This window comes from Melanotaenia boesemani, chromosome 18 (assembly GCF_017639745.1).
Source record: "Melanotaenia boesemani isolate fMelBoe1 chromosome 18, fMelBoe1.pri, whole genome shotgun sequence".
Taxonomy (NCBI): Eukaryota; Metazoa; Chordata; class Actinopteri; order Atheriniformes; family Melanotaeniidae; genus Melanotaenia; species Melanotaenia boesemani.
This window is the reverse complement of record NC_055699.1, coordinates 10650844-10678511: the sequence shown is the minus strand read 5'-3', so window position 1 is coordinate 10678511 and position 27668 is coordinate 10650844. Positions and strand designations below refer to the sequence as shown.

The following is a 27668-nucleotide window of genomic DNA, read 5'->3' as shown; positions in this document are numbered from 1 at the left end:
AAAATCAGGTCTTTCTGATGGATTGTACCTGCTTAGGTTATATTAACTTCACATGTCAATGCAAGGAATATAGAGTCAAAATATAACTTTAAATGCCTTTCATTTACAAATTTTGATTTGGGTTTCCAAATAATTTTGTAGTACTAAAGCCCTGAATTTTAATATAAAAACCTTTATCATTGAAACACTGACAGTGTAAATACAGAGTTTCGGCATTTATAAGCTTACATTTATGTAAATCATGATATGTCCCACTAAGCTTCACCAAGACATAAACTGAATGTTGAATTTGAAGCAAAATTGCATGTGAAGAGGCTTTAAGGGCCCATCAAAATGGCCTGGCAGAAAGAGAAAGGAAACTTGGAAACCCAGCTATTACTACTACTGCTATAATAATAATAATAATAATAATAATAATAATAAGAAGAAGAAGTAGTAGTAGTAGTAGTAGTAGAAGTAGCACCGCAGTACAAAACCATTTATTTTAGTTAAACTACGATAGTTTCACAAGGTTGAAAAAAAGTCACTTGAACATCCTGCTCGATAAAGGAGTTCCCCACACTTTCACACACAAGTATACAACAGTGAGTCAAAGCCATGACTAAAATAATCAACGGGGCTGTAGGCCTATTTTATTAGAAGTGTAGCCAAGGCTTATTTAGGTAGTTCTGATATCCGATAGCTTTGAAAGCATCAGCAACCGTAGTGGGCCACATATCAGTAGCCACACCACCATCATTAACCAGTCGCCACCAGCTGTTACCAAGGTTTCCCCCTACAGTGGCAGAGATAGAGTGCAACAACAGAGAAGCCAGTCGGAGCAGATATTTCTTTGCGACGGGTAAGTACTTATTGTTTTAGATAAGGTTTAAGTGCCATTTGGGTAGACACACTCTCAGTTTGCTTACAGGGCGACGAAGAATCTCCTGCCGCATATACTCAAATACACACGATGATGCTGCCGTTACATGACCGCTGCTATCGTCGGTGTTCTTTTAGGATATATATTAACACCATTCCAGTTCATATTGGCTTTTTGTAGTGGAACCTAAAATACAGATTTTCTAGACGATAGGAGTACCTACTAATGTTAAGCTAGACGAGCAGTTTGCTACTGTTGACTGTAGCTGTAAACTTAACATTAATAACTTTGCGATAGTTAGCTACATTAGCTTCTATGTCTAAAAGGTTTAGCGTCTGTTTGTCTGTTATGAACACACCAAGTCACTATTGTATTATAATGTGACATTTTTTGTAGCGACTCAAGTAGTTAAAGTCTCCCTTCAAATATGCAAGTTACGAGAGCACTATTTTTATAAGTGATTTTACCCTCACATGTAACTCCACTTTTATTTTACCGATAAAGTTGTGCTTCCAAGTTATTTTGGCTTTAAACTACGCGTTCAGCTTTAAGACTTTCTGGAAGTTTCTTTAAAAATGACTGGCTGCTTTTACATGTTACCTAATCATTTCAGATGCTTGATTGGCTTGTTGTTAAAGTGGCGTTTACAGAAAAATGAGGTATTTTTCCGGTTTAGCTCGAGAACTTCCTTTTAGAGGAAAGTTTGTTTGTTTTATTTATTTAGAGGACTGCTTTTGGTTACCAAGGCCTTAGAGAAAATAAGTAGGTTATGTAGGTTATGTAAGTAAACATTAAATCATCAGTAATATTTATTGTTAGCAGATTTTTTTTCCCTCCACGGCAGTTAACGTGACAAACACATCACACGTACTTGCTCTTTGTAAACAACCGCGTGGCAGACACACAACATTTTATTCAGTACACCAGCAGGATCAGGTAGGTCACATGATCACCACATTACATCATGAAAAAAAACTAAATATTCTCAGGGGCACACTGATAACAAATTAAATAACTTCCTGCAGAGGAGTAGAACAAAATATAGCTTGTTATACCCATTCAGGAAATTTATACAAAGGAGTGCATATTTAGTGGGACAATGTCTTTACTTAAATATTACAGACTCCGCTGTTATGACAAAAGTGTTTCTCTGCAATATCTTTTATCTATATTTTGTTCTTAAAATAATGGTTTCCCATAAAGTCTATGGTTTTGTATTCATAAAGGCTATTTATTTAAAAAGTTTTGTGCTATTCTTTGAGTTAGAAATCTCCACTTTACTAGAATTTAAACATGACAAGCCTTAAACTATTTTTACTTCCATTTTATTTGTAGATTCTAATTTCAAGTCATTGTGTTCTGTTTATTAAACAGTTTTTACCATCTTGTGACATTTTATTAGAGAAAATGAAAACTTAATTAAACTTAAATAGTAATTATCATAATAAATTATTAAGTAATGACTACTCCCAGCCTTATAGTGCAATAATGAACAATGTTTGATACTTTATTTTTGATGAATGATGGATATAGTTTACTGATTTATCTTAAGTAAACCAAGTCGCAGAAACTGAAGTTAGCACAGAGAGGGAAAATAGCCAACAAATTAAACATGCAGATGAAATTTAGGAGAAACTTCAAGGAGTGTAAAGTATTACCAAGTTTGTTTTATTGAACTTTACCCCAGGGGCATATAATTTGTTTGCTTAATACTATGTAGAAGTTGACACTTTTTTAAAGGGGATCTTTTGGAGCCAGAGGAGAACCAGTGCCTAGCTATCATTGGTGATATTCCAAATCAGCTTATCATCTAACATCGGATTAACATGTCCATCATTTCCACAGATTATGTTTGGAATGGAGAATTCAGGTTCTTTCATGTTGATTGTAGTTTGATGTGACATTTTGTAGTTAAATGATCAGAACAAAGGTATAATAAGCTCTTACTGCTTTGTGTTTTGTTTACGAAGAAATGCCACAATCAAGTTGACCTTTTGTCTACAGTACTAACCTTCATTTAAGTCCCACACTGCTATCCATTATTTAGCAACTGAAAGTTTCTGTGTTGTGTTTGCATGAACATCATGGTGCTTTCCTTTTAAGATTTAATAAAGAGTAACTGGAAAAAATCCACTTAAATTACTAGAATAATGTACACACTCTAAGGTTTTTAAACACACTTATTTCATATGAATCATTTCATGCTAGGGAAGAAATTTGTCATTGTTTTGTGTTTAGCTGTCACCTGTTTTTCTGTATAGTCAGCCGTGATTTATTTAGGTCCTGGCTGCTCTTAGCCTGTTTTGTCTGGTGATCTTGTGTTTGTTAATATCACATTTGTTTTCGAACACTAACAAATCTTCTCTAGCTGCCTTATTACCAGTCATATGGGTGCCAAACCAAAAGATTTTAAGTCTAACCGGAGATCTCAGTCATTGGATAAAACCTGAAGTTGTTCTACAGATAATTAAGTTGGGTGTTCTTAAGTAAACGGAAATCATTAAAACAAGTTCATACCTTGATTAGCTGGTGATGCAGATGTGAAAACACAGGTTTGAGTCTGGTATGAAGTTTATTGTCATTCCTTAACTTTATTTTTTAATACTGTGGTTTTAGTTTTATTTTTCATTTTTTAATCTAGTGTTGGTTGTCTTTTTAATTTTTCCTATTTTTTCCCCACTCATCTCAGACAAGACAGTAGGTGTTGGAACACAGCCTTTTACAACATTCCTGCACACAAACGTCAGTATATGATGATGATGATGATGATGATGAAGTAAAACTGGCTTCAGTAACTATAGAGATTGTATCTGTCTGTGGTATGTAGAAGGCGTGTAAGTCACAACTTTGATCATATATCTACTTGATAGCAATTCCATGTTATACTGTAGCACACATACAGCCAAGATATGATTTAAATTTGATTTAATTCAGGAACCAGCAATTGATATGACAATATCACATGCTGATTTAACACAATCACTTCCATTTATATCAAATAATAAACTGATCAAATAAAAAAAAAAATTATATTTTATTTCTGAGCTCATGAACACACCAAATGCATTTTTATAACAATCTGTTTGAGCTTTAAAATGTTTATATAATTGTGCAGAGGTGTGTTGTAGTAGGAGACGTCTAAAACCTGCAGGACAGTAGCTCACGAGGGACCGGAGTTGGAGACCCCTGGTCTAAAACAATCAACATAACTGAACAGCTAAAAGTTAATAATTACAATAAAAATGTAAAGTGAATGGAGTAAAACAATAGGATTAATCTAAATCAAACTAAAAATCTGGAAACACAAAATCACAAACTGACCAATCACAAGGAAGTACTTCTGCGTAACCGTGCTGCAAGCAGGAGTGCACGTCGGGTATTGAAGAGGTGCGCATCAAGTCCTGCGGATCTACACAGAGCATATGATGGTGACGCTATAACCGACCTGCTGGGATAATACCACATTTGGATTTTTATAATAGCACTTGTAATAACTTTGTTTTTGGACACCCGATGATAAAAAATTTAAATGTAAGGCTAGAAAACTATCAAACTTCATAAATAAGGAAAAAAAATTGTTTTGGTGGATTATGTTCACAGTTGTGGCCAGGCACGAATTTGCCCAAAATCAGCTTCGCTTGTAGAGGCAATGGCAAATCCAGATTTTTTTCATTCCCCATTGAACAACACTCACATGTATACTATTAAGCTGCTTATTACCGCCCACAGTAGCAGCTAAAACTAAGACCGTGGGTTTCGTCATACTCAACAAACACCAAATGTTTTAAAAATGACAGGAAGTGGCGCCACCATGCACATACGTTCTCTGAAATAAATGTAGACAACAATTTAGATAGATGTGTCATATCAGATTACTACAATTATGTGATTACTCTCAGATGTCTGATTTAGATTAACATGTAAACGGGCTCAGTGTTTTGTAAATCTAGTTATCTGAGGAAGTCTTTAATATAAAAAAAAAAACATTGGTGTGTTAAATAGCTGTAAATGTTTTGATATTGAATTGGATTTAATCAAAATCAAATTAAATCAGGAAATTTGTGGTAATACCCAGCCCTAATAACCAACGTAGTACAATCTAGCTTTATCATTTATATACACTTTATACTGGATATAGGCAGTTTCTTCATGAAGTTGAGACATTTTGCTTGTTGGAACAAAGCAAATGGAAACAGTTACAACTGTTCTTTGTTAAAAAATCTACAGATAATTACAGTATTGATATTTTATGAATATTTCCAGATTTGAGCAATGCTATTGGAATACTGAATTGACGTATTGATCTAGATCAGTGTCTTGTTATACCTCTAGTATTCAGGAATATAAAAGGCAAATGCTTTTTCCTAGCTGCTGGGCTGGATAATGATGTGTTTAGGAGCTAGTGGAAAACTTATTCTACTGATGCTTTTTCTACTCTCTCCTGCAGGAAGCCAAGATTAGTATCAGTATTGGCACAGTCATCAAATTCACCCAAAATATTGTGACTTAATCACACACTATGACTGAGCAATGAGATGAGACCAACTAGAGATCACACTTCTTTTAATGATCATATGTCTCTTGGTGCGGACCCATGTGCTGGTAAAGTTGTCCTCAGCACTTGTCAAAAGGAATTAAATCATCAACAAACAACCAAACATCATCAGCTTGTTCCAGTAAACACAGGAGAAGCAGCTTGTCACTCAGGTCTTCACCTCATCTCTCAGTGCAGCCTAAGGAGCTTTGGAGAGGCTTCATTTTGGATACTTAGGTGTGCAGCTGCCTTTGATGTTTGATATGAACTTGTCCATGCATGAATGTTAAATTTAAGATGGATAAATTTTTTCAATTGTATTATAAACCACTTTAGCACCACATGGCTTGGTACAAATTTCAGTTTCATGACTACTTTTAAAGTCTGGCTCACAAAAAAGCCCAAAGATACAAATAATGTGTGTTAAAAACTATTTGAAGTTAGCTTATGTACTTTGCAAATATTTATTTGGCCGTGTCAGTAATGAAAATGGATGTAAGGCGCTTAATGGTGATAGCTTTACTACTGCAAACTGTGATCATGTACATGTTTACTGGAACTTCCTCTGAAAGGTTTAGTGGAAACATTTCATAGTGAAAAAGTCATTTTGTGAAAAAAGTGGTCAGTGATGGTGGCAGAGCATGCTGCAGTTAAAGTAAAACTATGCTACATTATTTGCATCTGGCTTTAATCTACATTAAAGCTGTTTAGTAGACATGATTGTTATGTCACAGTCTAAAAAAAAAATCGCTTTGCTTCACTGATGCGTGATGGGGTTGGTTGACCCATATGTGCTCTGCTTACTCTAAGGAATAGTTCACACTTAGTAAAACAAGGACCCATCCGTTCTGTGTTAGCTATGTATTGCTACTGCAAGGTGTAAATCAGCACACAAGTTAACAAATGTGCATGCAGTGTGCAGAACCATGAACTGGCTCTCTAGCAGTCACTGTTGTCCGTTAAATCTACTGCTGCAGGGAACCAGTGATGTTAAAGTGGGTTAGTCATGGATCAAGTCAGAGAGGTAAAAGGAGATGCATTTTAAAAAGACATGGACTCAATTTTTTTTGTTTTTTTTACAAAAACTCAGAGCAAAGTAATCTCACTCTGGGACATATATCTATATTTAGAGTAAAGTCTGTAATAGGATGTGGGGTAGACAGATTGGTATTGTAATCATTAAGTTAAATCGGTAAATGGGGATATTGAGCAGACAAAGAGGGGGAGGATATTAAAGTGTCCAGGGAAGATCAAAATTACTGCCTGACACAGGCATCTGAAAGAAGCGTCAAGTGCCTGTACTGTGTTCCAATCAAGAAAAACTCAATGGCATTGCCATGTGCCAAACACCGTCTGGCCTCTGCATAACACAAGCACAATCTAACCGCAAAGGGCACAGGTTATAAATAGCGAACAAACAGGACACTGTGCACTCATGTTTTGCTCATTGGTTTGTTTATCTTTTAAGTATAACTACTAAGAGAAAATCTTCAATAGTTTAAAGATATGTTTTGACATTTTGCCTAAAAATGTACAAGCAAAGGGAAGCAAGTTCTTATTTAGCTGCTTTTCATTAAAGTTAAGCTGGGGAAAGGAATCCAGAATGAATGTATATTTATCAGTTGTGGTAATTTGTCTAATTTCTACAAGAGTCAATATAACAGATTATTTTGTTAGTTATGGAAAACAGAATAAGTTTGGGTTCATCACTTATATTTTGATTCTTTCTTCCAAGCTCAGTGGCCCTATTAAGAAAAGATAATGGTCTGGATTTCAAATTATTATATATTTTTTTGCTCCAGATTGGAATACTAATACAGACTGGATGAGTTGATGATGTCTTTATATAATCTTGTACTGGGCTTAATAATTGAATTATTTCTTGAGTTTTATTTCGGTGTTATTTTGATGTTTTTGTTTATTCTTTGGTGCTGCTTTTAATTGTATTATTTTTTTAGATGAAGCTCTTTGGTCAATTGCAATTATTTTTATTATTCTTTATAAATCATTTAATAAAAGTATCCTCTAGAATATATTCTCCCATTACTTCACATTTACTTGATTTACTGTACACTTTGAAGATTCATAAGCTACCAAAAAATTAAGTTGGTGTGTAGATTAAAGCATTGATTGTTTTGAAAAGCAGCTGTTTAAGAAATAAGTTTGATTGAATGTTAGGACGGTTAGAAAAGGCAGACAGAGGGCGAACCTCTCTTTTTGTAAGTGGTAAATGTCATGTTTGCATGTTTGTTTCTTAATTTTTCCAGTAACAGCTGCAATTTAAACTAGAGCTGCCTGGTGCTTATTTCATGGGATGTTTAAAAATGGTTCCTGGCTGCTGTTTTTGTATTTCAGCTGACTGAGAACCCTGTAAGGAGCTAAATTAAACATACAATTAATGACTATATACATGATACTGATCAGTTACTGTGCTGTAAACCTCTAAAATCCAATAAAGGAGCATGAATGAGTTATTTATGTCATCCCAGTTTGATATTCATTAAATATAGAAAAATATGGCATAGTGAATGTACATGTGGTGAACAGGGAAATTTGAAATGGCAACCCTACAGGTTTAGGCCTTTTTAAAAGCTTATTGAACTTTAAAATGGGGCTGGTTCAGATAGTAAGCCAGGAATAGTAAAATATAGCTTACCTTAAAGAGAAGTTTTTGGCCAAATCTCATTTGGTTTTATAATTTGGTGTAGACCTACCACTAAGGGTGGGTAAAACTCAAGTAGACATACTTTGACGTTGTGTAAGGCTTGTTGTGTCTTGTTTTTTAGAGGTTTCATAACGTCCATTAGTGCATGTTAAAAAAAAAAAACCTCTTGGCCCTTTATAGATAACTTAAAAAATGAAAAGACATTTTTCACATTCTCATACAGCCTCAGGCTGAAGCATGATCTCTGTTATTGTGTAATTTTACTGGGCTTGTGTTAGTTTAGCTGTCCTCTCTCCAGCATCGCTATTTCAGTACAGAGCAGCAGTGTTGGGTATTTCCACCCTTTTCACTGCCAATACCCCCTTCCTCCCATTTTGAAGTGTACCCCCTGGTCTGGAAGGGAGGTGTCACGCTGATCACACGTGGCTATGTTCATTTGCACTTTGTTGGGCTTTATGTCATCAAACCAACATGCCCTAACAAACATTTATTTCCACAGAGGTAACGCAGAAGACCCCCACATAAAACAGCACCTGCAAGCACACACAGACAAAAGCAATGGTGGAATACTACCAGATATTAGGAGTTCAGAAAAGTGCAACACAAGAGGACATCAAAAAAGCGTAAGTGCCCTTTAGTTTTTTCTGCTCTATTTTTCTCCTGGTGTTGCTGTTAAATGTCGGCCTCTCACGGGGGGGTAATAAGTTAATAATATCCCCCTGGAGCTGTATAAACTGACACAAGGAGAGAGAGAGGGAGAATGCAATGCAGAAAGTTTCCACTCTTCTTCTTGTAACCTTTCTGCAGTCGAATACCTTTCCCCTACACTCACCCATTATGACTCACAGTCAGCTTCTGAACAGCTAACATTTCCTCACCTGCTTCTCCCAAAGAAACATTTGTTTTCACGAGAAAAGAAGGAGAAAAGTGAAGACTACTCAAAAGTTGAGGACAGAAAGAAGTCTGTTGAAAAACAGATCTGCGCTTGAGGGGAATTGTTTTTGAGTGAAGCAGTAACTCACTGAGGTAAAAACAGGAGAGACAAGACTATAAAGCAGCTCTGATTGCTGCTGATTAGATCAACCTATCTCAATTATATCAAATTTTCCCAGAATGCAGCACAGAGATTATGAAAGCTTTGAGTCTGCTGTCTCTGACTATTGAGTGTCATCAGTCAGTTAATTGTACTATGACCCTTTGACCCTGTGATTTGTAATGATTTGCCATAGATTTTTATTAAATCCTTTTCACACCTGGAAGAATTTAAGTGAATATTAAACTTTTCTTGAAGCGTCATTTAAAAGCAAAGATTTTAATTTGATGTTGGTGTACGAGTGAATACTTGTTAAGGTACTGAATACAGCAGAAGACAAAAAAGACTTATTGTTCAGTTTGTTGATTAAACTGAATGGATATTAAATTATAATCAGGAAGAAAAGTGGTAATACTGATCTTAAAAGGTTTAGTCTGAACATTGATTGTTCGGAAAAGTCTGCTCTCTCAGGAGAACTAACAAGCTGACTACAAAATACCAATATACTACCCAGTTTTCAAGTAACATTGTTCAGCTTGGCCTGGCCATCCGACCAGAGATCATAATGTCAAGCAAGATAATGTCACTGATTACAACAAAGATGTCGACTACAAAGACTATTCACTGCTGGTCTGTCAGAGAGTCAATCCCTGGATTGTTTGAAGCCTTTTTTTTCTGTCTGAATTTCAGTCCCTTGTCTTGTTCACAGCTTCTGTTTCTGCTGCTGGGTTTAGAAACAAACAGCTGATGCAGCGTAAGCTGCTGTTAGAGGCCTACTCTGCTTGTCAATGCAGTTCAGCCTGTCTTTGTAATTTCTGCATGGGTGAGAAGGATGGAGTGTATAGAATTGTTAAAGAGTGCATGTGTATGCTGTTGTCATGGTTCCTGCCCCACAACAACAACAAAAAACTCCCACACCACTTAACCACTTACATGTGGTTATGTCTCACATAGGTACAGAATTTCATCCACCAACCTCTGTATTAAAATTATTACTTGTTTGCATATATTTTTTGCCCATTTTAACTCTTGTATTTGTGTCTCAGTTACAGAAAATTGGCATTAAAATGGCATCCAGACAAAAACCCAGACAATAAGGAGGAGGCAGAGAAAAAGTTCAAAGAGCTGTCAGAGGCCTATGAAGTGCTTTCAGACGGTAAGATTTAGTTTCTTTGATGTGCACTATTTTTAAGGCCATTATCACCTCAAATATGAAAAATTTTACTGTCTAATCTCAGCTGGTACAAAAAGGTTTGATCACATTAAATTCTATTATTGAGCCAACGTTGTTCCTGTTATCAATTCCATACATATATGTTACAGGACAAAGTGTAAACAATACTTTCAAGATTTTTTTATGTACTTTTTCTTGATTAATCATTTAATAATTTTGTTGAGAATTATGAAATATTTTTACTAAATTTAAACTTGCATATTCTTCACAGTGTGGTGAAGATGATGTCACTGTTTATGCTATGCTGGATGTCCTGTTTGCTTTGTTAAACAACCGAAGGGTGACGGTTAAACAAGGCTTAATAAGGGTGTCTTTTTTTTCTGCTAATACTGCACAACTGCTATATGAAAACTACTTGTTATGAGTGTTATGAATAATAATAATAATAGATTACACCACAAACCTGAACCAAGCAGCGTTCCTTGAGTCAAGACTATTTTTAAACCAGATTTGCTTGAAGCTTTTTTTTTCACAAAATTTTGTTGCAAGAGAATATTTCCAATATTTTACTCTTAATTTAATATTTAATGTGTTTTTATATCTGCGAGCATTTCACTTATGTCCTTTCATGACTTTTTCCTTTTGTCGTGAATGAACGCAGTGATGCTTAATGTCTCAGATGGGTGATGAGAAAATACTGAATAAATAAAGTACTTCAGGTTCCAGTTTTAAATTAATTCATCTTCTCCCACTCACTTTTTCTAAACCACTTTTATGTATCACCTTGTGTTTAAAATCAAGTTGAATGTTAATTCTAAATGTAGTAAACATTTTAATGGATACAAAATGCTATAAGATTTGGCTCTTACACTGGGTTTTAATTATTGTTATTGCTCCTATCCTTTATGAACAACATCATTTGTCACTTGAATTTAGTAATAAACTTGCATCTTACACATATTTGGCTGTCCGATGACTAGATGGTCAAGACAAACTCAGTATAGTACTTCTAGCCATTCAGTGAATGAGACTAATGCTATAAATGTGATGGTGTCTGGATTCAAACGTGGGTTAGAGAATACAGAGGAAGCCTGTATCACTTAATGAGTCACTGTTTTGTTCCAAACACTCCGTCTCAAGATACAGACGTTATCATTTGTAGGAATTTACATGGTTCAGTGTCAGACTTGTTCCACTAGAGTGAGTTCCTCTCTTTTGTTATGACACAAAAATACTGCTGATTGATTTAGTCTTATTTTAGATTTTGTGGTGAGACAGCTCTTAGTTCAAGTGCAGCTTGGCCAGGCTGACTTTCTCACGTCCCTGCTGTTGAATAAATTTAGTTTTTTTTTTTCTAATATATTTTTGAATATCTTAATTTAAGTCGTTTTGACTAACGATGCTCAGAACTGAGAGTTTTGCATAAATTGTTATATTTCATATTTAATAAAATTTTTGTGACTTGCATTTTGGAAGTGATTATTTTTACTAAAAAAAGAGAGATAATTTGCTTTTGTGCTACATCTGCAGGTAGTGTTTTTTTCATACCAAGGAACCAGTCAGAATGAAAGTATATAATAACTAATTAGTTGATTAATTCTAATTAATTTTCTATGAAAATGAAAAGGGAATGTTTTAATCCTAATAATATTCTGGAATATTATGGAAATTTGACTTTGTCTTTTAGATTTCTGATGTTTTCTAAAGTTCTTGTCTCTTTGTTTCAGAGAACAAAAGGAATATTTATGACCGATACGGCAAAGAAGGCCTCTCAGGAGGAGGAGGAGGAGGCGGTAAGGAGTCCATTTTAAAAATAAGCTATTGTTGTAATTATTACTAAAATTGGAGAAGATATAATTAACATTTGTAATGGAGAAATTGTGATGAGGATTAAAAACAATCTTGGATTTTTAGCCTCCTTTGACTAGCTAATTATTAGCAGCATGGTGTTGATACAGGTTCTCCCGGTGTGGCGTTTGACTGGCATTATGATGTAAAATGATTGTTGTTTGCTGTGTTGTCTTAATAAACATGAATGTAGTTTTAAAAGCTTGTTTTTCTTTATTGGTCTGCAGGAGGACACTATGATCACTTTGGTGGCAGCAGCTTCACATTCCGTAATCCTGAAGACGTTTTCAGGGAATTCTTTGGTGGCAGAGATCCATTTGCAGATCTTTTTGGTATGTCCATCTTATTCCTGTCTGTCCACTCATGGGCACTAATGGGATTTGTTGTTTTTCATAGATGGAAGAAAGGCAGAGACTAGTGGGGAGTATGCAGTAGCTATTATTAACTTCTATCTGGTCAAAAATATACACTGGTGGCCTGGAAAAGCTCAACAGAAAGACGAGAACAGACAGAAAGCCCCAGTTTGTATGTAATGTACAGTTTTTTTTTTGTTGTTGGTTTTCCATTTCCTAATTAGTTTGCCCATTAGCTAGTAATTCCTGTGGTGTAAAAATTTTGAGGATGGAGCGTTAGACCCAGGAAAACATCTGAGTGCTAATCCCTCACAACGCTGTGATGAGCATCTGCAATACACTTAGCACTGTTCACATCAGGAGGTTGTCTGCCACTAAATGTCACATGAATGGAAATGCTGAATTTATCTGCAGGGCGTTTGTTGACTTCAGGTTCAATATGTTGCCTTACTTGCACAGAATAAAACCATTTTTTTAATATATAATTCTGTGTATTATTAGATTAAAATATATGTCTTTCAAGTGACAGATACTCCACCGACCAGTGGTGGAATTGTTTCTTGGTAATAATTTCAAGAGTTGCTGTAAATGTTTCAAGTTTCTCATCTGCTTTTTCTTTTATTCCTTACTGGACCTTTGGTGAAATAGTGTGAACGTGTTGGCCAGTGGCCGTTCGTTAATTGAAATCACTTATGTGGCATCAAACCGTTAATTGTTAGTAATCGTGTTAGGTATAATCAAGTAATACACCGTTAATGATTGTCAAGGGTGTCTGAGTTCAGCTAACGGCTGATTGGGAGGCATGTGTAGTTCACTTTGTGTAGCTCTAAATAAGGAGTTCAGACGCAGGCACAGGATGGATTTGAGTGTCTACATCACTCAACTGGAATGCTTTCAGAAATAGCTTCTGTATTAAAACAAAAGTGAATGTAATAACGCCAAGTGTGTGCACTCTGGGTCAGAACGTTTGTAATATGTGTTGTAATTGAAGTTTTCAAACATAAAGATTGCTTTTATTAACTTCTTTTTGATATTGACATGTGTTACTGTTGTGTTTACAGAAAAAAGATCAGTTTGTGCGACTCGGCTGTTGCTGTTTACTCTCCTCAGTAAATAGTGACCATAACATATTAAGCTAACCATAAAGCTGTCCACACCACTATACAGAAGACTGAAGTTCAGCTTCTATTTTGATTCAAGACAATCTTCATAATGCTTGAATCAGCTGGATAGATCAAGTTCATTTAAAGTTCATTTAAACTCCTAAGTGTCTTCAAGAGCCATTTTGGCTGTCTCGGTCACCCTTTAAGATGGCAGCCAGAAAAAGAGGTTCAGATATGTTTTAAAATCCCATCCAGCCTCCAGCAGTGACTGTTCAGCAGCTCGTCTCAGCAGCAGCTGGCCCTGTGGATCTGTCATTCAGCCACATTAGAGCGTCCAGCAGACTGGGGGAAGGAGGGGGTGAAGTGAGTGCAGCATGCTGTTGAGACAAATACAGACTCACACAGCGATGTTTGCCGAGTTGTTTGCCAAGAACAGCACACTTATTCACGAACGAACATGTAAAGAAAGAGAGCGAGAGGAGATGTCAGTTGACTCTTCGGTACACTTCTATGCACTGCAAATTCAACAAAATGAAGAGCTCCTTTAACTGGACTTGTAGCATTTAGATTTAAACAAGCATAATCCACTATATGTCTGGTTCTTAGATCTCTGTGGTTCCAAAGTTGTGTTTTTCTTAGTTGTTGTATATTATTAGTATTGTTGGAACTGTCTTTCTAATGTGGCAAACTCAGCACTCTAATCTCCAAATTTTGCATTTAACAAGTCTTCAGAAGTTCTGATGGATCACATCTGCAGAAGTTCCTTTTGCTCTTTCTTTAATTATACTGTAGTGTTTTTTTTCTTTCCTCCCAGCTTGGTTCACAGTGCATAAATCTAGAATTGGAGCACAGTCCAAATCTTTGAACAACATTCCTCACCATTTCCAGGCCTCATTCTTCCACAGCTTTGTAAAAGCTCCTCTCTCTGTCCTCTAAGGTCATCTTTTTTGTAAATGGACAGTAGCACAGATTTTTATTTTAAGCTTCCTGTCAGAGCGACCAAGCAAAGCTTTCTTGCTTCGGCCGCAGTGCACTCAAGGTTGAAGGAGGAGTCTTCTTTCAGCAAATGGTGCCAGTGATCCAGCATCATCCTGCTGGGGTGACCCAGATTGGCAGAGTGCAATTAGCAGCAGGTCCACAGGGCTTTCAAATGAGAATCAGCGCTTGGCACTTTCAGTTTTGGGACATAAGAGTGTTCCACAAATTACTGAATGCTGTGTCATGCTTTGCAGGTTTTTTTTTTTTTTTTTCAATTTTTCTTTTTATTATTATTTTTACTTCATCAGCTACTTGGAGTTTTTTGAAGATGCAAATGTTTTCAGCCAAAAAAAAAAAAAAAAAATCCTCCTTATCCAGTATCACATCCACAGACTTAAGTTTCAGGGTGCACAAATAAGATAATTCATGAAGCTGAAGGACTAGATCTTTCCTGCAGCTGGAAGACTAAAACCAAGTGGAAAGAGTAGTGAACATTTATAAGAAATACTGTGACGTGAGTTATGCATAGTTGTGTTGCTTATTGACAGATGACTCTGATTTCTTCACAGCTGATGATCCCTTCGATGATTTTTTTGGAGGTGGTCATGGTCATCTAAGAGGTGCAAGCCGGAGCAGGATTGGTGGGTCCCTCTTTGGTTTTGGTGGCTTTCCAGGGTTTGGGCCAAGTTTCTCAGGGTTTGATTCAGGTGTGTTCTTTCAACAAGCAACTTCACATTTTGCTGATGGAGTTGGGACAAATAAAAACACTTTTCTAGCCTGAGATTTTTTTTTTTCTAACCAACAAATGTTTGCTGTTCTTTAAGGTTTCAGCTCATTTGGAGACATGGGTGGAGGAGGATTCACCTCCTTCTCTTCTTCTTCCTTTGGCGGCGGCGGTGGTGGAGGAGGGATGGGTAACTTCAAATCCATGTCAACCTCCACCAAGATTGTCAACGGCAAAAAAATTACAACAAAACGGTACCTAAATGTTTAACTTACCAGTATTTGTAATAATTCTTTAATCATTCTTATTTCTTGATATTGAACGAGCTTTTTTTCTGTCTTTGTGTGTGAATAGGATTGTTGAGAATGGCCAGGAGCGGGTAGAAGTGGTGGAGGATGGTCAGTTAAAATCTCTTACAGTTAATGGTAAGGAGCAGCCACTAAGACTGGATAACAAGTAATTATCTTACCACAGCATTTGACCAACATAAAGTTTTCTCATCTGGATAAACTCCTGCAGTTGGTCTCTCCTCTCTCTGTCCTCCTGCATCTCATTCCCAAAGAACAATTTTTCTTATATTAGTTTAGCAGCCAGGGAGGCAAGAGACATTTTCTCAGTGTTTGTATATTTGTATTTATTCCTTTATTTTTTGGGGGGGACCAGCTTGCTGGGGTTTGTTTTTGTTCTCTACACCAACTGAATTGTACTTTTCTGCTATATGCACAAAGTTTAGCATGTGCTATACATTTTTTTATTCCTTTTGGGGTGTATATTGTTCTGTGTTGTATCAGGAAAACAAGATGGTGTACATTTTACTTGCGCATGACATTTTTGCTCTTTTTATTTGACCAGTTTAACAAGTGAATGGGAAGCTTAACCACCTCACCCTAATGTCTTTAACATGAACTTCATCTCTAACATGTTGGCTATTGTTTATGAGAGTGTAATAAGAATGACATAGATTATTAATAAATTAATTATAACAACTTGCATTTTCTTTTACATTTATTTACTTGAAATACCACAGTGTGTTTGATTTTGTTTCTGCATGACTGCTGTTGAAGGAGGCTCTGTTATGGTTTCACTAAAACTATCAGCAGTTTATACTGCAACTCGAGATTACAGCTTTCACTGTTTGCAAATGCACACAGAGGAATTTTTTGTTCTTTTAAAAAGCTCAGATTTGGTCAATAAAGTTCAGTTTGTGGAACTTAATGGAAATACCACCGCAATCACCCAGTGAGTGTTTGTGTGTTTCTTTTTGCTTGAGTAACTTTGAAACATCTCACTCTTCCTGGAAGTGTGAGGCGTCTGCTTATGCCTGATCATGATTGATTTCTGCTTTACACAACTGCAATAAAAGTAAACCACATCGGCTGCCTCTTTTGTACACTTAGTATCCATCAAACAGCTCACCGTGTGCAGTATCTTAACTTACTAATGTGTGATTCACTCACTTTAAGGCTTGGTCAGTAACAGCTCAATATGCTGGAAATATGTGTGCATATGTGTACTCATAAAGGTCACCCCCTTCATAATTTCAGAGGTAAGATAAACTATTTGTTCACAGTGGAGACGGTCTGTCTTCAAATGCTGCTTCAAACCCTGAGGTGTTTTTTATTTTCTTTTCTTTTAACCCAGTGGGAAGGTGTGCTTTACCTTTACAAATCAGATGAAAATGAAACAACGCCCAGTTGGAGGATTCCTGTGTCCTTCCCTGTACTTTTTCTCACAACACCCCTCCCACATGCACACTTTTATAAGGCTGTAAATGTGCTGATAGTGCACCTCATGTCTAGAACATCCTGAGCTCTGCAGAAACATTTCTGCAGTCAGAATAAAACATTGTTCAGCCTCAGAAACGTGTATAAGCAGACAATTCCTCGTTATGCTGGTAATTAAGTGTGGGTTTGTTTTCGTTAAAGGTTTATTTAGCTGGTTCAGACTGAGGGTTACATCTATTAGAGGCTGTGGTAGGCACTGGCTCAGATAACAAGAAAAGTATGTTTTTTGAGGAATGTGCTCAAGGTTAGTTTATTTACACAAGCCCCATTGCGTGTTTGCGAAACAAACTGAAGCAGGGTGAGGCCTTCAGTGAGTCAGACTAAAACGTGAATTTTTCACCAACAAATACTGATAGTTGGCTTTTTATACGTCTACGAATATAAAATTAGTTTACTGTGGTAGTCTATCGGCTTTGTGAAGACCACTCTTTCTCCTGCTAAGCTTAATCTATCCTATTCCAGTTTCTCTTTCACCAGTGCGCTGACTGAAGTCTGTCTTTGCGCTTGCGCAGTCCTGTTGCTAGGTGACGCTTCCGTTCTGCCGGTGTTCCCTACAAAACCTATACTTTCCGTTTGTTCCGAGCCTGTTTTTGTATTTTTATACACCCACACAATAAAATCAAATCAAATCAAATCAAGAATGATAACGTTATTAGACTAATTAGAAAAAATAGACTATTTGTAAGAGGCAACTGAATATGTGTTACAACGGGAATTGAATTTGTGGTACTATAGCTCCCTCTTCTGGACACTTCTCTTTTCCCTTTTTTGACGGGAGATTTGCTCTCAGAAAATCAAAGTACATTTAACGTTTGAATAAACGACACACGCACACCTACCTACCTATGTATGTATGATGTACCTACATCTATCTACATACACACTGCTCAAAACAAAGTAAACACCAGACACATCTTAGATCTAGATGAATAAAATATTCCAGATGGAAATCTTTATAGGCCTCGTCGAATGTGTTGAGAACCAAATATAAGAATGATCAATAGAAATCAAAATCATTAACCCATGGAGGTCTGGATTGCAAATTCTACTTAAAATAAAAGTGGAATGATCAGGTCACAGGCTGACCCAACCTTGCCACAGCAGGCATTGATGTGGCATCCTAGATTAGCTGCACTACTTGAGCAACTTCTGTGGATTGCAGACATCACCTCATGTTACCTCTAGTGGAGAGGGCACTGGCAAAATGCAAACATGACCAAAAATTAGCCAGAAGCTCACAATGGCTGATTCAGCAAAGACAGGCTTGAGAACATTATTAGAGGAAAGTGAAGAAAAGAGAGAAAGTGACAGAGCAAGAGTCAAAATCGGACTTACTTTTTCTGGCTAGAGAGAGCTCAGAGTAGAGACAGGATGCATGACAGATGTCGAATAAACCTTTGTTAGGGGGTGTTAATATTCTGTTTGTATTGAACATCAGGAAGTGTACGTCATTGTTAACCTAAATATGTGTGCGATGTGTGTATGTGTTCAGATTCACATAATTATTATTTATGATTTGAAAGTAATGGCTGTCTAATGCGAATCTATTTAAAACAGTGGTTTATCTGCTGTATTTCACCTGACATTTAAGTTTAAAGTTGGACTCCCAAGTGGCCACTAGATGGCAGTGTTTGCATACAAACGCATAAAAGACAGACTGAAAAAGCACTTCTGTGAAAGCAATTGTCAAACCTGAGGTCTTATTTGACTCAAAGGAGTGACGTATGGTAACTATGTATATATTTTTCAGTAAGAAAAAGTGGAAAATAAGCAAATCAAATATGCATATATAAATATAAGCAATTGTTAATTGTGAAAATGGGCACATCCCTTTGTTTAATGAGCCATGAAAGAAGTTTTACTTTATAAAATGTTGCAAATAAAGTCTTACAACTTTTGCTCCTTTCCCGCCATCCATCTCTTACAATATGACACAAGAGTGTGATTTGCTGTCAGTTTCCTCATGTTATGACAGATGGCTTCCTGTTGGCTTAAAGCACTGTTTGGTTCAAAATCCCCCATCTCTGATTGAAAAACTGTGTAGGCTACTTGACAGCTTAGCACAAATCTACGACCCAGCCCGAAGCCACTGGTCACTTTAAGAACGATGGCAAAGATAAGCTCTCAGTGTATCTGACCATGTCTGCACAAGGACTGTATCTGACTGTGCTCAGCAGTACGGTCACATCAGCGTGACATCAGATGTCTTGAACATCTAAAAGATGGACTGTTGAAAATAATCTGGTTGTAGCTGTCATGTGGAGTTTGACTTCTTCTGAGCACTGATTTATTTTAGTCCACCTTAGTCGACAACTGAAACTTAAGTCTACTATTTGTGAGGTGTCATTTGTCTGTTACACATAGTTTTCATGTGTCTGTGTATTTAGGTGCATGTTGGTGTCTGAATTTCAGTCTAGTTCTAGGCAGACTGCATTGTTTAGCCCAGAGACGAATGGCAGGCACTCTCAAGACAAAGCTGCAAATGAAAGCATTTAAGAGCTCAACTATGTTCACTCTGCTTTTTGAATTAAATCCTCGATCCATAATATAATAAGCCGCTTTTATGAACATTAAAATTTCTCATTATCATCATTGCTCTTTGATATTGTTTTTTAAATCAATTAACTGTCGATGGATTATGTAACTTGATAGCAGGCGTCTTAGTCAGGTAAGTGGACTCTACAGATGCAAATGCTGATCATCATGGGTAAAGAAGACTGGAAGAAAGCATGCAACCCTTAAGTCACAAACATTTTTAGCTAAATCCAGCCCTCTAACTTCACCTGATTAGATCACAAAACAAATGCAGGTTAGGATTTCCCCCTCCTTCCTGCAGCCTTCACAACAAAACCACCAATTGTCCTGCTTGTCTGGTGGTCCACCGAGAGTCAGCATCTCAGCCATCTCAGTGTTTTCAATTTATCAAGCTGATTTGTAAGTTCTGAATGAAATAATTCAAGTCGTGAACTAAAACAGCATACATGCTTTCCTATAAAGTTTGGATATTTTCATTGAGAAACCAAGAAAATAAACATTTAGAAAACTATTCAACCAGTTTTAGCCTCAACACAATAGAAAAGAATTTGTGAAAAAGGAATTGGACTTGGGTCAAAAAGGATGACCTGCAGGAATAAGATGCTGATTCAAAGAGAACTGAAATCCAGCATTGGCATTGTCTGAGTTAAGACCTGAGCTTGAGATCAGGCAGTTGTCTTTGATGGTCCCAAAACCCTTGAGCTCCACTTGAACAAATCAAAGGAACCCCCTCTAAAGTATACAGAGCTGGTTAGAATTAATAGAATCCCTCACGTTTAAGTACAGACTCCAAAATTCAGATCTGAACACAGTTATTGGCACATGACACTAGAAAGAAGCTGAATAGACTTTGTCGGTCACAGCTTTTAAAGTTTTCTACTCATCATTTCTTTGATAAATTCAATGCATCCACTCCAAAAGGCAGCAAAGAAACCCAAAAGCATGATTAAACCTCTGACGTGTTTTATCATATGCAGGAATTGCTTTTCCTCATGCCTGCCTTTTTATTTATTTATTTTATTTTTATTTTTTAAGAAATCTGCTTTTTTGTTTCTCGTGTTCATCCAGCCTGTGGCTTATTGGTAAACTGGTCTGCCTTTCTTTTTGTTGTAGTGTCCTAATCAAACAAATCCTCCAGATGGCTGCAAACAATTCATGTCTTGAGTTGTGTTTTTTCTACAAACCAAATCAACCTTCCCCGTCTTCTATTACGGACTTTTTTACCCAGGAAGCATCTTGAGAGTTTTTACCAGCAAAACTTGTTGCAAGGTTAATGAAATTCTGAAACAAGGTGTTCAAATTCTTTGGCAGGTCTCACCGTTGTGTAGATGTTGTAATTCAGTAAAATTATAATTCATTTCCAAAATATTTAGGCACATTTATATTTAATTGTCTGTATTTGTTTTGGTAGATAAAATTCTGTTACTATGATTCACTTAGCAAATTATTGACATCATCACTGTACATTTAAGTTGATCAAATCAAAGAGAAAACATGGGGAACACACACATGAATTGTATGTTGCTGTATTGCATAAATACTGAGATGCTCACAGTTTGCACTAAATGTCTGTGATGACTTGTGATGTGTTCAAGTCTGGACTATCACACACACTGTGAAGGAGATTTTTGTGATCCTGTTGCAGATCTTCCTCAAAATGGGACCACTTTCAGCACAGTGAGCATCTGGCCTCCTTTCTTCTACTCTCCGCTGCCTTAATTACACAACACAATGGCGATGAGATCTGCCTGTAATCTCCCAGCATAATAACCCCCAACCCACCAACCCCATTCCCTGCCTGCCACTAATTCAATATAAATGTAAATTACCCAGAGAAAAGAATAACCAAATCTCATTTTATTTACATGACTAATCACAATAAAGTCAGGCAGATGAAATATGAATGAAATATATGTCTAGCGTTTGAAAAGAAAGGGGCGGGGGGGTCCTATCTGTCCTTAGGGAATTGTTTCATATCATTTTTGTTGTTTCTTGCTGGTTACATCAATATACCTTTTGGACTCATGCTCAACTTGCTGTAATAGATGTGTGTATCTATTTTCTCCTGTTTGATTGTATTCACAATGCCAAGGGCATCAGAAGGCAATATGCTTTCCTTTTTTGCAACACACATATGTCAGAAAGGATGAAATTCAGAGAGGTTGCATTGGGAAAAAAATGGATTTAATGTTGAACACCTCAGGCAATCCATCTAGACAGCAAGAAGCTTAGGTGTGATTCATTCCCACTTTGCTCTTCTCACACCCGCAGACATCGCAGCCCAAGACCCCTTGGAGGAGGAGTTTCGACGCTGCAGACAGAACGCTCTCCCTGGCTTCGGCCTACACCAGCGCTACCTGAGGAACTCCAACCAAAACCCCTCAGAGGAAGAGGAGGAGCACGGGCCTCAGAGCCTGGGACTAACGAGAGGTCCGCCCACTCGCCACAGCAGAGCTGATTAATTACCAGCACACAGAACTCTACTTTAAAGTCTCGTAATGAGCGTAGCTAATTGTCTGCTTTTGTGTCTGATGGCCACACAAAGCACGATGAAGAAGAGTGGCATGTTTGATTGGCAGATGTAAACATCCAGGATGGAGATGTTCATTAGGCAGCTCTGTTCTACGTCATAGTAACGACTCGAGGTCAGAGTCCACCCCCTGTTTTCCTTCAAGGGGTCAGGAAGTCAGGCACAAAAGCTGAGCAATTATCTGCAACACACAGCCCCTGAATGTTTTATAATGGAGGCTTCGTTAGTTAAGGAGGGGACCTTTAATTTTAGTGTGCATACTTCCTACTGAGATGCAAACAAAGACCTTGATTCTCTCTCCGAGATAATGACACAAACTACTCTAATATTGCTCCTCAGAGAGTTTTTAACAAGTGCTGCTTTCTGAAACTCAATGAGAGAAAAATCGGCACCAAGTTCTGAGAAGTCAGAGGATAAAGTTAACAAGCAGAATCTAATTTCTTTAATAACTAATAATTGATCATCCACAGAAACTTGTAGCTATGCTACAAATATAAATGAGATCAGCTTTATTCTCTTCTTGAATTGCATTGATCATCTGGAAAAGGGCTACACTGGAACCATAAACACCTTTCAAAAATGGATAATGTAAATAAATACCTGGAAGTTTTTTCAAAAGACAGATACCCTTACAAAATGCTTTCATAAAGGATTCTGAAAAAACTGTTTGCACTGTTTGCACAGCTTCATGAGCAAGAGGGCACAATGATCTATGCAACATGTACAACCCTACTCAAGTCCAGCCATGTAGCTAACCTTTTTGCCAACACATAGAATTTGAAAACAGCCATATTCCCCCACTGCTTTTCACTGCTATCACTGCACACCTTTGTTTTATTTCTGTTGTATCTCCAAACCTGAGTAAAAAAAAAAAAAAGTCTAAAAACCACTACTGAAAACCAATGTCTTTGCATCAACAAATGTAAGTGTAAACTTTTGCAGGCACAGAAACAAACAGAACATCTATATACACAGTCAATTTTTCTGGGCCTGAGCTCATGTTAGATGGTCTGTAAATTATAAAATAAACAAAACAAGAACAACTCTGATGCTCTGACAAAAATCAGAATTCAAGACTACTTTTGGAGATCATTGATTTAATGTCCTCTACATTACAGAGGAAGAAACCTTCCATCTTGTTATCAGCACACAGTCCAAAAGCCAGTATCTGTGTACATGGTATAGGTTACATCAGCATCTGTGAAGATGCATTCATGCTCAACTGGATTTTTAGCATGATATGCTATAATCTGGAAGGAAGCCTTGTTTATTTCAGGAAACAATGCATAACCACATCCTGCACATGTTACTACAGCACTGTTCCATATGCAATACTGGCCTGTGCACAGTTTTGATCCATTACCCACTAAAAATATTTGGTGCATTATGAAATTAAAAATTGTGACACAAAATACAAAAGTAGGGAAAGCATTTCAGTTGTTGTTAAAAGTAGTGCTATGGCAACATGTTGGGTACTGTTTCCACAGCCACTACAGCAGGACTAATTATTTACCCGCACACAGAACTCTGCAGAGTAAATTTTAATTATTGTCAGTTGGATAAATTGCGCAGATTTAGCAAATCGTTTTTTTCTTTTTAACATCTTACAATTTTTAGTGACAATTTTTTATCTGATAAAGGCCAAAAATAACAAAAAAAGTTGATCTCCTTGCAAAAAAATCTTCCAAAATCATTCTAATCTTTTCCCTTTATTAGGAGAATAGGACACAGATGTGGACATGTTGTTTTAAATCACCATGACAACATAAGGATCTAAGAACCAGACGTGTTAACTAATAACATGACTTAAACAATATGTATGATACTTTAATTTGAAGAAGTAATGTTCACGTTTATTTTCACTGTGACATCATCCGTTATATAAATGCCAGAGTAGAAAATAATAAAATGTTACTTGTCTTAATTTTTATATTAGATAAACAGGGCTGGTTTGCAAGGAAGGTGCTACATGACAACTTTTCGTATCCTTTTTAAAGATCCAGACTATTACTGTCATTTATAATTCTCAATAATATTATTTATTGAAACTGATAAGTCTTGTAGTTACAGTCAACAAGCCTTGCTTATAAAGCCTGTAAAACATGTCTGTATTTGATGTTAATGATTTACTTATGTCTAATTTTCAAGGACACATGGACTTCAAGAGGAAGAAAATGTGGCTGAAGGAGGCAGAGTCCAAAAAGAAACGAGCTGCTCGACTCTTCCCTCGGTTCAGTGGACTTGGTGCCTTTTTTTAAATACTTCACGTACACCTACATGCTGAATTTTCTTTAGTTTTTTTGGCAGAGGTGCCATTTGTTATGTGTCAGAGTGTGTCAGAGACAGCCTCACTGCTGCACCATGTCTTCTGTTGTCTATCAAAACCATTATATTAGCTTTTTGCTCAGCCAAACAAAAGTGACCTCACTTTGACGCAGAGCCACTTTGGTGCCTTATGCGAGATTATAATTAGGGGTGTCCACCCCTACTTGGCCAATTTATTGTCATATTGTCATGTCAAAATTATACAAACAGACAAGAACATTCTAGATAAATAGACCAGGGTGAGCTGCATGTGTTTGATGTGAATAATGTTGTGACTATGATTGGATTATGTCCAAAATTGGTTGGGATTTGGCCATACTGACATTAGAAACATAACTGCTGCCATCACCTGCTTCCAATTGGTGTTCACCTGTTGCTGCTGCTGTTAATTGTTGGCTGACTTGTAGGTGGATTTAAACAGAACATCCAGACTGTTACACTTCTGCATCCAGTCTGTTGTGTCATTCTACTTCATATAAAGTGGGCATTGTTTAAAGGCGAAATAAGTACCATTGACATCTAGTGCTTCAAATCAGAACTGCAGTCGAAAGAGAAAAACACAGAGAGCCCACCCCCACATTTAAACTACCTTTGCACCATTGCACCAGCCAACATCATGACGAGCGAAGATGATTCACACACAGTAAGTTGTTATGCTTTGCAATGCTAATTTCACATGCTAATTTACGTTAGCATAAAATAGAGTGTAAACAAAAGCTACATTAATCAACAAATGCCACACAGCGGCTGTTTTCCCTGCACGCTGCTGCTCTTTTGCTGACATAAAATACCAAAGGCTGCGTTGTTGTTTGGCAAATGGTTGTTTGATTGGTTAAGGAACCAGGAAATAGGAAAAAGCTACACAGTGCACCGAAGTTATTCCGTCACTTAACTCTTACTCTGAAAGGAGAAAAACTTGACAAAGACATTGTTAATGTAGAGAGACAGATTGCTTATAGGGAAGCTTCCTGTTATCCCTCGCAACAAATGAGAACATTTTAAATTATTTTTACATAAAATAATCCTAATTTTTTAGCCTTTAAACAAACCTTATTTTAACTATGATCTGTATTTATTCTAACTGCTAGACAAGTTTAACTGTAACATTCAGTAATATTTTAATAATACAATTAATAACTAATAATAATAATGACTACATACATAGCAGTGACATCAGAGAGATCAGAGACAGAGAAATAAATAGCTAAACTTCCATTTTTTAGCAGGTGGTAACGATATAAATGAAGGTTCCTCTGCGGCAGCTCCTAGAGGGATCTGAAATACTTTCTCTGTGAATGTGAACAGGTGTAGAGCAGATTTACCTGTTAAAGTTCTGCACAAGCAACAATGCAGCAGACAGATTTGATGTGTTAAACAACATACAACTGTGATTCTGTATCACTGAAACATGAGATTGAACCACAGTTATATAGTCCCACAGCAGTTACAGTTGCATCATGAGGAAACTACTTTATTTCAGCTTAGCTAGTAATGTGAGTAATGCCTCTACATTGAAGCCTCTTTTCTTCACTTTCTAGCAGTGTCTACTCAGCATTTGGAAGAGTTGTTGACGTTTGTCAATAATATTAATAGCTACGTGACATGCACTCCTGATAACGCGTCCCCTCTGTCTCTCCTACAATGCACAGTGTAGGACAGGCTCCATGCAGGTCAAACAATGAGAAACAATAGGGAGGTATGTGGGGTCATATGCATTAGTTAGTCTTTTATTTTCAAGACAAAGCATGAGGAAAAAGCACCACTTGGGGCTCTAAGTCATCTATTTATTTTAATTAAATTTTTTTGACAACTCACAGTGCCCACCCCTGCAGCGAGAGGCACGCTGAACGGCTGCCTATGGCCTATGCCAAGGTCCAGCTCTGCTTTGACTCTTAGTTTTGTACAAGTGGTTCATGTGTTGCTATATTTATTGTGGGTGGGCTTTTTGGATGTAGAGTGACCATTCAGAGCTTAAATGAATCTTTTAAGATTGGACTTCTCGTTTTAACAGCATGTTTTGTGAGTATTCACAGAGTTCAGGTATAAGGATTACAAGGGCAGCCTTGTTTGATATAAGCAGGAAAATTACTGCAGTAATGCATGTAAGGGGAAGTGAAGGTCAAGCTATTTGGTGGATTCTTCCTTCATAAAAGACAAAGAGGGAGAGGAAAAACTGGAAACTGGGAGAGTAAAAGAATTTGAAAGCATTAGAGAGTATTACAAAAAGATTAAAATGTTCTGTTCCTTCTTATATGAACCCTCAATAACAAGGAAAAGTCCCTATTACCGCCTAAACTCTGTTTTATAGGGATTATTTTTATGAAGTGAATTTCAGCAACAGCTTCTTGTGACATTTTGGCAAAGATTTAGAAACAAGTGTTTCATCTGATCAGTCCTTGAAAGCTCCTTTTCATGATAACTGATTGTAAATGTGGAAATGTCAGAGAAAAGTTTGTTTTCTATGGACTCCATCATTAAATGCTTCAAGGATACATTTTCTCTATGGCAGTCAACTTTTTGTTATACAGTATCACACTTTATAATTTTGAGCTTTCAGTAACGTGCAGCTGCTTCATCATTGTCGCTAATAATCAGACAGCAAATCTTTTTGTTATTGGGACTGTTCAAAAGACTTATCTGTGCACAATCGTGCCTTCATATGGACCAGTAGGTCTGTTTTGTCTGCAGGGTCATACTATTAATAGTCTTGGGGTGCTGTAATCTAACAGCATTATGAAGTTTAACCCAAACCAAAATGTTTTCCTATCCTACATTCATTAGTTTTGAGATGTAACCATAATCTAGTAGTTTTGGCTGTTTTATCTATTAGTTAAGAGTGAGTGAACTGAAAGAAAAGGGTGAGTAAAAGTGAAGAAACATGTGTGTCAGGGTCTTGAACTGAAGTTCCATGACTAAAAGAACTGCTTTCACTCTCTTTATGTAAAAAAGTTTTTTTTTTTTTTTTTTTTTTAAAATAAACACTTTATAAACATGTCCATTTATGTGCACAGTTGTGGGAATATATTTATAGCTCAGCAGCGTTTAATTGGACGTCTCTCTTTGTCTGAGCTTATAGGTATGGGAACGGAATCGCTTTATTGACCAAAATATGTCTCTTCTATGATAGATGGTGATGTGCTGCCTTTCAGTTTGTTAGTGTTACTTTTATTTTTCTCAGCTAAAAATTTACATCCACATGAAAATTTGAACTGGCGAAAAA

General features: G+C 36.8%; 1 protein-coding gene across 3 annotated transcripts; it reads left to right on the top strand.

Moving 5' to 3' along the window:
* The first annotated feature begins 683 nt into the window (after positions 1-683).
* On the top strand, positions 684-27442 carry dnajb6b (DnaJ heat shock protein family (Hsp40) member B6b). Of its 3 annotated transcripts, none has more exons than XM_041967545.1 (10): positions 684-841; positions 8561-8684; positions 10141-10250; positions 11996-12058; positions 12344-12448; positions 15120-15257; positions 15375-15528; positions 15629-15699; positions 21865-22023; positions 24272-27442. In XM_041967545.1, the coding sequence occupies exons 2-10, from the start codon at positions 8620-8622 to the stop codon at positions 24379-24381; spliced, it is 975 nt and encodes a 324-aa protein (XP_041823479.1). In that variant the 5' UTR covers positions 684-841; positions 8561-8619; the 3' UTR covers positions 24382-27442. The 3 variants fall into 3 exon arrangements, with proteins under 3 accessions (XP_041823479.1, XP_041823477.1, XP_041823480.1); XM_041967543.1 differs by having other exon boundaries at positions 11996-12061; XM_041967546.1 differs by lacking the exons at positions 21865-22023; positions 24272-27442 and having other exon boundaries at positions 11996-12061; positions 15629-16509.
* The last annotated feature ends 226 nt before the right edge of the window (positions 27443-27668 follow it).

Coding starts and splice junctions, on each gene's coding strand:
- dnajb6b (XM_041967543.1), top strand. CDS start 8,620: ATGGTGGAATACTACCAGATATTAGGAGTTCAGAAAAGTGCAACACAA. Junction 12,062..12,343: donor AGGAGGAGGAGGAGGAGGCG/GTAAGGAGTCCA, acceptor ATTGGTCTGCAG/GAGGACACTATGATCACTTT. Junction 15,700..21,864: donor AAAATCTCTTACAGTTAATG/GTAAGGAGCAGC, acceptor TCACACCCGCAG/ACATCGCAGCCCAAGACCCC.